Genomic DNA, 12,273 nt, shown 5'->3' with positions numbered 1-12,273 from the left:
AATAAAGAAATAAAATATTAAACCGATAAATCCATATATTTATGCAAAAATAAAAAAAGTACACATATTTGGTATTGCCGCGTCCGAAACAACCCGAGCTATAAAACTGTCATGCTAATTAACTCCTTATGTGTACACCGTAATAAAAATAAATAAAAAACTGAGCAAATAACTATGCTTTTTCTTCATATCGCCAAACAAAAAGTGGAAAAAAATGCGATCAAAAAGCAAAATGGAAATAAAAATGGTACCGCTGAAAACGTCATCTTGTTCCGCAAAAATCAAGCCGCTATACAGCTCAATCAGCCAAAAAATAAAAAAGTTATACCTCTCAGAATAAAGCAATGCAAAAAAAATATTTTTTCTATAAAATTGTTTTATTGTGTAAAAGCGCCAAAACAGAAAAAAATATACAGTAAGTGTAGTATCGCTGTAAACGTACTGACCCGAAGAATAACGCTGCCTGATCACTTTTACCACACGCAGAACGTCATAAAAAAAAACCTCAAAAAACAATTCCTGAATTGTTGTTTTTTGTTAATTTTACCTCCCAAAAAACGGAATAGAAAGCGATCAAAAAATGTCACGTACCCACAAATGGTACCAATAAAAATGTCAACTCGTCCCGCAAAAAACAAGCCATCACATGACTCTGTCGGCCGAAATATGGAAAAATTATAGCTCTCAAAATATGGCGATGCAAAAACTAGATTTTGCAAAAAAAAGCGCCTCTTAGTGTGTGACAGCTGTCAGTCATAAAAACCCGTTATAAATCTGGTATCTCTGTAATCGCACCGACCCGAAGAATAAAGTAATCTAATCAGTTATATCACACTAGGAACGGCGTAAAAAATAAATAAAACCAATTCTTCACCTGCTACTGATTTGTTTATTATGTCTCCCAAAGATGGCAGTATGGCTCGGCACACATTTATCCTGCGCTCTGCGCTTACACCAGAGTTTCCGTGTAAATCTCTGAAATACGTGATTCAGCCGGAACCCATGACGGAAGATTCCCTGTAATGAGGCAGATATAGGCCACTGTGGATGCCGTCTGGCCTGTGATCCCACGGTGTCATTTGTTTTAGGCGTGCATAAAAGTGCGGTTGGCCACAGTTTTGTGCACTTCTGAAAAAAAAGGACACCACTAAACAGAGGCCAGACGGAGTCCAGAGTAACTCTGCTGCCTCATTACAGTGAATGGATCCCGCAGGGGTTTCATCTGAATTACATCACTTGGAAATTTAGATGGAAACCCCGATTTAAGTGCTCAGCCTAGAGCGCCGGATAAATGTTACGTAAAATGTTCCCAATAAAAGCTTCAACTCAGTCCTCAAAAAAAGCTAGTCCCCACTCAGGTCCGTCATCTGTTAAAAATATAAGGGACTTCCAAGTTACTGGTAGCAGAAAGGCTCTGGAAAAGCGAAATGGCCCTTGCCCCCCAAAAGAAATTCAAAAAATTTTGTGCTCCCAAATCCAAATGCCTATTCTACAATAATTTGTTCTCCAATTGTCAAATAGCACTCCGTCCCCCCCAGATCTCGCCATATGGCTGAGCGGTACGATACAGCCACATATGGGGTATTGCCACTTTTAGAAGAAATTGTGTGACACATTTCGGCACCATTTTTACCCATTGCCCTGTGTGAAAATGGAAAATCTGAGGGTAAAACATTTTTTTGTGGTAAAAATATAATTATGCTTTTTTCACTGCCCAATGGTATAAATTTAAAAATTAAAAAATACTCACTACTTCCCTAGATGAATTCCTTGAGAGGTGTAGTTTACAAAATGGGGTCACTTGTGGGGGTTTCTGCTGTTTCGGCATGTCAGCGACTCTTCAAATGTGACATGGTGTCTGCTGCCTATCCCAGCCAACATAGCGCTCCTTTCTCTTCCGAACCCTGCCGTACACCAAAGCAGTGGTTTTCCCCCATATATGGGGTATCGGCGTGTTCAGGAGAAATTGAACAACAAATTTCATGGTGCAATTTATCCTGTTACCCTTATGATAGTACAAAATTAGGGAAAGGAAAACATTTTTTGTGGGAAAAATGTGAACATTTTATTTTTATGGCTCAATATTATAAACTTCTGTGAAGCAGCTGGGGGTTCAAGGTGCTCATCACACATCTAGATAAGTTCCCTAAGGGGTCTAGTTTCCAAAATGGTGTCACTTGTGGGGGGTTTCCACTGTTTAGGCACATCAGGGGCTCCCCAAATGCAACATGGCATCCGCTAATTATTCAAACAAATTTTACATTCAAAAAGTCAAATGGCGCTCCTTCCCTTCCGAGCCCTGCCGTGCGCCCAAACAGTGGTTTGCCTCCACATATGGGGTATCGGCGTGTTCAGGAGAAATTGCACAACAAATTTCATGGTGCAATTTATCCTATTACCCTTATGATAATGCAAAATTAAGGGATGAAAAACGTTTTTGCGGGAAAAATGTGAAAATTTTATTTTTACAGCTGATTATTATAAACTTCTGTGAAGCACGTTGGGGTTCAAGGTGCTCACCACACATCTAGATAAGTTCCCTAAGGGGTCTAGTTTCCAAAATTGTGTCACTTGTGGGGGTTTCCACTGTTTAGGAACATCAGGGGCTCTCCAAACACAACATGGCGTCTGCTAATTATTCAGACAAATTTTACATTCAAAAAGTCAAATGGCGCTCCTTCCCTTCCAAACCCTGCCGTGCGCCCAAACAGTGGTTTTCCCCCACATATGGGGTATCGGCGTGTTCAGGAGCAATTGCACAACAAATTTCATGGTGCAATTTATCCTATTACCCTTATGATAATGCAAAATTAAGGGATGAAAAACGTTTTTGTGGGAAAAATGTGAAAATTTTATTTTTACAGCTCAATATTATAAACTTCTGTGAAGCACCTTGGGGTTCAAGGTGCTCACCACACATCTAGATATGTTCCCTAAGGGGTCTAGTTTCCAAAATGGTGTCACTTGTCGGGGGTTTCCACTGTTTAGTCACATCAGGAGCTCTCCAAATGCAACATGGTGTCTGCTAATTATTCAGACAAATTTTACATTCAAAAAGTCTAATGGCGCTCCTTTCTTTCCGAGCCCTGCCGTGCGCCCAAACAGTGGTTTTCCCTCACATATGGGGTATCAGCACGCTCAAGAGAAATTGCACAAAAAATTTTGGGGTCCATTTTTTCCTGTTACCCCTGTGAAAATAAAAAAAATTGGGTCTAAAGTAACATTTTTGTGAAAAAAGTTAAATGTTAATTTTTTTCTTCCACATTCCAAAAATTCCTGTGAAGCACCTGAAGGGTTAATAAAGTTCTTCAATGTGGTTTTGAGCACCTTGAGGGGTGCATTTTTTAGAACGGTGTCACTTTTGGGTATTTTCTGTCATAAAGACCCCTCAAAGTGACTTCAAATATGATGTGGTCCCTAAAAAAATGTTTTTGTAAATTTTGTTGGAAAAATGAGAAATCGCTGGTCAACTTTTAACCCTTATAGCTCCCTAACAAAAAAAAATTTTGGTTCCAAAATTGTGCTGATGTAAAGTAGACACGTGGGAAATGTTATTTATTAAGTATTTTGTGTGACATATCTCTCTAATTTAAGGGCATGAAAATTCAAAGTTTGAAAATTGCAAAATTTTCAAAATTTTCGCCAAATTTCCGATTTTTTCACAAATAAACGCATGTGATATCAAAGAAATTTTACCACTATCATGAAGTACAATATGTCACGAAAAAACAATCTCAGAATCAGGGGGATCCGTTGAAGCGTTCCAGAGTAATTGCTTCATAAAGTGACAGTGGTCAGAATTGAAAAAATTGGCCCGGTCAAAAACAGGCTCTGGTGCGAAGTGGTTAACAGCAGCTCAGATTAGAGACCAGGTCAATGCCCCACAGAGTTCTAGCAGCAGACACATCTCTACAACAACTGTTAAGAGGAGACTTTGTGCAGCAGGCCTTCATGGTAAAATAGCTGCTTGGAAACCACTGCTAAGGACAGGCAACAAGCAGAAGAGACTGGTTTGGGCTAAAGAACACAAGGAATGGACATTAGACCAGTGGAAATCTGTGTTTTGGTCTGATGAGTCCAAATTTGAGATCTTTGGTTCCAACCACCTTGTCTTTGTGGGACGCAGAAAAGGTGAACGGATGGACTCTACATGTCTGGTTTCCACCGTGAAGCATGGAGGAGGAGGTGTGATGGTGTGGGGGTGCTTTGCTGGTGACACTGATGAGGATTTATTCAAAATTGAAGGCATACTGAACCAGCATGGCTACCACAGCATCTTGCAGGGGCATGCTATTCCATCCGGTTTTCGTTTAGTTGGACCATCATTTATTTTTCAACAGGACATTGACCCCAAACACACCTCCAGGCTGTGTAAGGGCTATTTGACCAAGAAGGAGAGTGATGGGGTGCTACGCCAGATGACCTGGCCTCCACAGTCACCAGACCTGAACCCAGTCGAGATGGTTTGGGGTGAGCTGGACCGCAGAGTGAAGGCAAAAGGGCCAACAAGTGCCTAGCATCTCTGGGAACTCCTTCAAGATTGTTGGAAGACCATTTCCGTTGACTACCTCTTGAAGCTCATCAAGAGAATGCCAAGAGTGTGCAAAGCAGTCATCAAAGCAAAAGGTGGCTACTTTGAAGAACCTAGAATATAAGAGATATTTTCAGTTGTTTCACACTTTTTTGTTAAGTATATAATTCCACATGTGTTAATTCATAGTTTTGATGCCTTCAGTGTGAATGTACAATTTTCATAGTCAAGAAAATACAGAAAAATCTTTAAATGAGGTGTGTCCAAACTTTTGGTCTGTACTGTGTATATATATATGTATCTTGCCATATTGAACTTTCATGTAGTGACTGGCATTTATGATTGTACATGCCTTCCTGTTATTGACTTATTGAATTTTATTGTTCCTTATTCATTTTGTATCCACAGACGTTAGATGAAAGCTCATAAATAGGAATGATTTAAACGAAATTAAAAGATCGTTTGTCCAGTAAAAACATAAGAGCGTGTGATCGTTTTTAGCCAACCGTCCTCATCTGAAATGCAGGGTTTGATCTTTTTACATCCTAAATTTGGATGAAAGACTATTCCAAGAAAGGTGCTCGTTTGTGGCTTGGCTTCACTGAACATTTATGACTATGAAGGCAGATATTGATTCAAACGTGACGTCATTACAATGGTCATTCAACCAGCAACATACTTTAACCCCTTCCTGCACCACAGCATATTATTACGTCATGAAGCGAATGCGGTGGAATGGAGTGGACTCAGGAACTGGTGCGGCTCCACAAAGGGCAGGTGCTGGCTGAGTTATACAGCCGACACGTGCCTTTAACAACAGAGATAGGGGCTAGCCTCTGACAACAGTGATTATGTGTTGACATGTGACGCACGTTAGCACCTAACGGTACTGTTTATCAGAGGTGGACAGCAGCATTTAAGAGGTTAGAGACATTTAAATAGCCCGACGCAGGGCTCAGAAAATTACACCATTTAAATGTGAATGAGGCCTAAACTTAATATATCAGTAGCATCATTCTTTCTCCTGTCCCAATACTGTAGTTTAATACAATTTATCTGTTCAACTCCAAGAGGATTCTCTAGTCTGGATACACTGTAGCAGACATATCTCTAGGATATAAGCCTCTGAATACCCCTATACACTCGCAGAAAGCAAAAATTTCAAGAATAACGAGAAATTAACATGCACATTAGACCAGGGGTCCGTCCCCACCTGTGGCTCATGGGCTTATGATCTGTGGCTCCCAGCTGTCTGTCAGCTTGTTGCATTTGCACCAGGTCTAGTAAACAGCTATGAAGGGCAGGTCTCCAGATGGTGACTTATAAGTCGCTCCACACAGAAAAGCAGATGTGGATGCATATATACCAGCCTTGGGGCTTTAGATATATTTTAAGAATAGTAATCTGGAGAAACTAGGACACTGAAAGTCAGAGAAAATGCTTGAAGCTACTTTAACCCCTTCGCGACCTGGGATTTTCCGTTTTTGCATTTTCGTTTTTTGCTCCCCTTGTTCCCAGAGCCGTAGCATTTTTAATTTTTGGGCAATATGGCCGTGTGAGGGCTTATTTTTTGTGGGACGAGTTGTACTTTTAAACGCCATTACTAGTTTTACATATTGTGTACTGGAAAACGGGAAAAAAATTCCAAGTGCAGTGAAATTGCAAAAAAAATGCAATTCCACAGTTGTTTTTTGGGTCCTTTTTTTACCACGTTCACCGATTGCTAAAACTGACCTGCCATCATTATTCTCCAGGTCATTAAGAGTTCATAGACAACAAAAATGTATAGGTTCTATTTTATTTAAGTGGTGAAATCCAAAGTTTGCTAAAAAAAAATAAAAAAAATGGTGCCATGTTACGAGACCCGTAGCGTCTCCATTTTTCGTGATCTGGGCCCGGGTGAGGGCTTATTTTTTGCGCGCCGGGCTGACGTCTTTATTGATACCATCTTGGGGTAGATACAATGTTTTGATCGCCCGTTATTGCATTTTATTGCGACCAAAAAAAAGTAATTCTGGCGTTTGGAATTTTTTTCTCGTTACGCTGTTTACCGATCGTATTATTTTTTTAGATTGATAGATCGGGCGATTCTGAACTCGGACATACCAAATATGTGTATGTGTTTTTTTTTATTATTTTATTTTGAATGGGGCAAAAGGGGGGCTCACCGCCGATGCTCTCACTCAACCGGTGGTGATGGCCTGGGGCGTACTAATACGCCCTGGGCCATTAAGGGGTTAAAGGGGTTGTCTACTAGGACAACACCTTCTTGATCAAAATGTTTGGCGCTGATAAAATTAAAAAGCTTATACGACGTCGGCACGGGAGGCAAGTATAAGCTTTTTTATTTTATCCAGGCCAAGTGTGGGGTATGAGAAGGGGTTGTCCAAGTAGTGGACAACTTCTGAAAGGGGGGTGGGAGCAGGATGTCACTAATTTGGAGAAGAGAGAGGTCTGGATGTGGCTAGCAAACCTCTGTAAGTGCTGAATGTTGCTCTCCAGGTAAATAAGGATGCGGACCACTGCATTTGATTATACACAAGCACTACAGGAAGTATTCTTATTCTCAAGATGTAGCCAATAAGCTACATAGTCAAAAATGCCCATCTGCCATGACACGTGGAGTATGTGAACAGCTGAAGTTACACTTCCTACCTTAATTTGTTTGATTTCATACTGGATTCTTTTGATGGGATTTCCATAGACATCATTCCCGCTGTCAACCTCTTTTCCCACAATGGCCTTTGCTCTGATCACTGTGTGTAAAGAGAAGAAAACATTAAAATCACAATGGCATACATGCCCATACTCAAGTTTTTCATGAATACTACACAAAAGAAACCACAGTTGCATTTTGAAAGGAAATTAATTTGCCATTATATACTACAATCTTCATAAAGTGAAGTTTAGCCCATGCCTAAACGCTTTTGCAGACAGTGATGAGTTATTTCCTAGTGAGAAAGGCACTGAAGTATTTCAGGTGAATCATATGACAACAGTTAAGTGCATTACCATCTTACAAGCTGCAGCTTTCAGTAACATGATCTTGCTTTAAACATTTCTATTGATTCTTCCATAACTTTAAAGAAGATGACATTTAGAAAAATGAGTTTAGTCAAGGTGTGTAGGAAGACATTAATAAAAGCAAAGAAATCATCGGCAGTAGTGGGTGGTAGAGACAAATGATGGCTATGGGTCACGGTAAGATCCAGATCTTTTCCTCTCGTGCTGCTGAATCATTAGACAAAAATGCATCCAAACTCAGAGAGGATTTGTTGGAAACAGAGAAGCTTTGTGGAGGGAACTGCTACTCTGCACTTTCCAAGCCAAAACCAAAGCAACAGAGCCAGAGCTAGTGCAAAATTCATGATGGAAGAGAGGAGAAACACAGTGAAGATGAGGAAGGGGGTTGGGCGCCAGAAGATTTAGATGCAATAAGGGTAATAAATGTGACACACTTGTACCATCATTGTAAACTGAAGCTTGATTACTACAACTTTCCATTTACATCTCTTTGCTATAAAAGCATTGTCTGTGCACATTGTTCATGTTGATAGGACTGTTGTAATATGATGGTAGCTTGTGTTTGTTTTGTTTGCAGCACGATACAAATTATTTACAAAACAAATGTCCAGAAAGTTTTCTTGATAAAATGGTTTCCAGTTTCCGATATACTACTAATGGATAATTATCAAAAACAGGATAGAAACACGTTAAAAAATTGGCTGCGTTGCTGGAAAGAAGTCTCTTGCTGCGATATTCTTAGAAGGTTCTTTATTATCCACTACACGTTTCAATACCGTACTGGTATCTTTATCAAGTGTAAAAAACCAGCCCAGCCTACGAGGCAGCGGCAGCTGGTTATCTAAATCTTTATAGCAGTTGTGTCTTCACACAACCACCCAAGGTGAGCAAAACTATTGTTTTTACTGTCTGCTATATTAGGGTTTTACCATATGGTGCGCTTCTCTCTTCACAGTCACTGTTTCCTTAACTAATGGATAATTGATAGTCAAATGTATGCCATCTTCAGAATTTATTACCTATCCACAGCAGAGTTGATCCTGAGAATGGGGCTCTGAAATGTCCCATCTGAAAGGAGCAGTAGTCAGATATGCTCACCGCTGCTCTATTCATTCTGTATGGGTCTACTAGAGATAGCCAAGTACAAGAGCTCAGTGCTTTCTAAGAATAACTTCTAAAGTTGGGAATAACCCTTAGAGGGGTATTTTCATTTTGTGAAATTGGTATAGCTTGTAAGACAGAATGAAAATAAGCAAATTTGCAAATGACTTGCTTTTTCTCCCTGCTGCCATTCTTCTGCAAGCTTTTAGCTTACTCAGTGTACAGTTTGTTGCCAAGAAAAGCAATCACCAGAACCTGTCCGACTATGCCCAGTAGTTACATTCCAGGCCTAGGTGATAACTTTGCTCCCAGCCACCTCTCTCCAACCCACTGATTTATATACAGCAGTTAGCTGCTCACCTCCCACCTTCCTCTCAGTTCCTGACTGAGCTGCTGTTATCAGTCCTGCAAAACCATCAGCCGACATCATTTTCTAAATAAGTTCTCCTAATTACTGCTCACACGAAAGTCAAATGATTGTTCAATCTCCTGTTATCTCTAAATGCAAACATAGTAATAACAATTTAGACTTCAGAACAAGCACTGACAAACTGTGACATAGTAGCATTCAGTAGCTCAGCAGTATGAAGAACCTACTGAACAAGAACTGTCACTCAAGGAGGAGTTCCCGTTCCCTCTAAAAACATGTAAGTGCAAGACTGGAGAGCTGTGTACTGCTCAAAATACAACTTGAGAAAAACCCCTTCCAGCACACTTGTAGCTTTAGGTGCCTTATCAGGAGATGCTGTCCTGTATGTGTACATGAGGAACAATTCTATTTCTGGTCATTATATGACTTAACCGTATTATATGACTTATCCTGCATCTCCACTAGTTCCCCCCTCAATATGCTCTATTTTGATTTTCAGTGGTCTCTGAGATAGTGGTTGGAGACTAGCTACCATGATGTCTCCCATACAGAGCACACACATCACCCGGGATTCTCACTTTCTTTATGCCTGCCTGTAGTGGTGATTTATTGGCCCCCACTGCAGCCAATGATTGGATGCAGCAATCACATACCAGTTCAGACAGAGCAGGGAGTCCAGAAACTGTTGGATGACGAGGGAAGCATCAGAACCAAAGATGTGGTGGATTTCTAAGACGTGAATTAAGAGAAGTTGAATGAGACTAGTCGTCTCATGACCGCAAGTATGCAAATCGCATAGACCGCCTACTCACAAGGGAATAAGGGGATTTGTGATAGTGTGCATATTGGACACTGTCATGATTTGACAATCTACAGTCGCCTAGGGAGACTTCAGACTTTCCTTCTTTAATTTAATTGCCTTACAGAACCTCATGCAAACTAAAATAAGCAAGTGAGGGGACCTGTATATGTGGAAATATTTCAGTTACATTTCGCTGTGGAAATCTTCTCAGTATACCAATACAGTCAATTTCTACACTATACAGTAACTTCCTATTTGGCAAACAACCAATGACTAAAGAGAACTTGTCACAAGATTAAGCTGAGCACGTAGGAGTCGGCAGGGAGCCACCCAGATGACTAGTCTCCACGTTTCATGCTTTTTCATAAACTACCGTATGTTTTTTAAAAGCTGCAGCGTTTCTGAGTCAAGCATAGATGTTTGCAATCAGGGAGCTGGTCCCTGTAATTTAGGCCAAATTAAATTTGTGACTTGTACACTTATCAGTTTTAAAAAAGGGTGTCTACGGTCTATGAGAGTGTGAATTAGACTCAGCAATTAAAGTCTATGGAAAGTGAGACAGATGAAAATAGGAAGACATACTTTGTAAGGGCTCGTGCAGATGACGAATGCTATCCGTGGTTTTGACGGATCGCACTCGTACCCATGTTAATCTATGGGGCAATGCACATGTCCGATTTCTTCTTCAGAAGGAGTGGTCCGTGGAAAAAAAAAATCGCAGCATGCACGATTTGCCTCCCATAATTGGATGGCAGTCGCCCATTCAAGTCTATGGGTCCGTGAAAAAAACTGGACCCCATTCGGATGACATCCAAGTGTGGTCTAATTTTCATGGACTGACATAATAGAGAAGGTGTAGACTTTTTCTTTTTTTCCACTCCTCCTCCGAGAAAATCTTATCCCATTTTCAACAAACTCTGATCAGTCTGATTGCCATAATCAAACCGATTTTCTGAGATGGAGAGCAAACGGTCGAGTGAGCCTAGCCTTGGTCAGAGTTACATCAGAGCTTCATCCGTTTTTAACTGATCCATTATTAAGAGTCAATGGATAAAAAAAAGTTCAGAAAATCTAACTGTTTCAGTAAAAAAGGATGAAACAAAAACTGATGCAACTGGGAAGCATCTAGAATGCAAGTCGTATGAAATCTAATAATAATCTTTATTTATATAGCGCCAACATATTCCACAGCGCCTTACAATGCAGAGGTTCATATACAACAGTCATAAGTACCAAAGTAAAAGATAATACAATAATTAAAGCAAAAATAATGACGACACTGCTCGTAAGAGCTTACAATCTACAATGAAGTGGGGGTGGCACAAAATACAGAGGCTTATTTACAATGATGGTCCAGCCATCTTGAGGGAATGGGGGATGGATAAAGGCTGCATGAGCTAGTCACCAGCCAATATTTGTAGTGCTTTTGGATGCGGTGGAGTTTGATGGAGAATTATTTTCAGGGAAATAGTGAATGGGCTATATATAAAAAGGACTTTGATTAGGGAACGTGATAAGCCGCCCTAGACAGGGTGTAAATTGTGGTTCGTCCTAATTTCTTGGGGTAGAGGATTCCAAAGAATAGGTGCAGCTCGGGAGAAGTCTTGGAGCAGGGAGTGGGAGGATGTTAGTCGAAAGTCGCTTGCGGAGCGCAGAGAACGGGTAGGCCGATAAACAGAAATGAGGGAGGAGATGTAGGGGGGTGCTGCACTGTGGAGAGCTTTGTGGGTGAGAACAAGCAACTTAAATTAGATCCTATAATGTAAGGGCAACGAGTGCAATGACTGGCACAGAGCAGAAGCGTTCGAGTAACGATTAGTCAGATAGATGACCCTGGCTGCTGCATTAAGGATGGACTGGAGAGGAGAAAGTCGACTGAGGGGGAGGCCAATTAATAGAGAATTACAGTAGTCAAGGCGGGAGTGGATCAGGGCAACAGTGAGGGTTTTTGTTGTTTCCATGGTGAGAAAGGGGCGGATTCTAGAGATGTTCTTCAGGAGCAAGCGACAAGATCGGGCAAGAGATTAAATATGGGAGGTGAAGGTAAGATTGGTGTCAAACTTAACACCCAGACAGCGCGCCTTCTGGCTCAGCGTTATTGTGGTGCCACACACGGAGAAGGAGATGTGTCAGATTTGGGGCGGTTAGTAGAAGTTGGGAGAAGAATTTGTTCAGTTTTGGAAAGGTTGAGCTTCAGATAGAGAGCAGACATGATGCCGGAAACTGCGGACAGACAGTCACTGGTGTTCTATAGTACAGAAGGGGTATTTCAGTGGATGAAGTGTGTAGTTGTGTGTCATCAGCATAAAGATGGTACTGAAAGCCAAATTTGCTGATGGTCTGTCCAATTGGGGCCGTGTAGAGAGAGAGAAGAGGACCAAGGACTGAATCTTGAGGTACCCCAATAGTGAGAGGAAGAGGAGAAAAAGTGGAGCCAGCAAACGA

The 12,273-nt window shown here is 40.9% G+C and overlaps 1 protein-coding gene across 1 annotated transcript in view; it reads right to left on the bottom strand.

The window, feature by feature from the left end:
- Positions 1 to 12,273, bottom strand: part of TIMP2 (TIMP metallopeptidase inhibitor 2) — a 51,794-nt gene that overhangs the window by 20,500 nt on the left and 19,021 nt on the right. The window contains 1 exon segment of the mRNA XM_073684097.1: positions 7,187 to 7,287. Within this exon segment, the coding sequence (XP_073540198.1) occupies positions 7,187 to 7,287 (101 nt within the window).

Source organism: Phyllobates terribilis, unplaced genomic scaffold, assembly GCF_046119375.1.
Source record: "Phyllobates terribilis strain yellow unplaced genomic scaffold, ASM4611937v1 Scaffold_5__5_contigs__length_657084704, whole genome shotgun sequence".
NCBI lineage: Eukaryota > Metazoa > Chordata > Amphibia > Anura > Dendrobatidae > Phyllobates > Phyllobates terribilis.
This window is presented reverse-complemented; position numbering and strand designations above follow the sequence as displayed.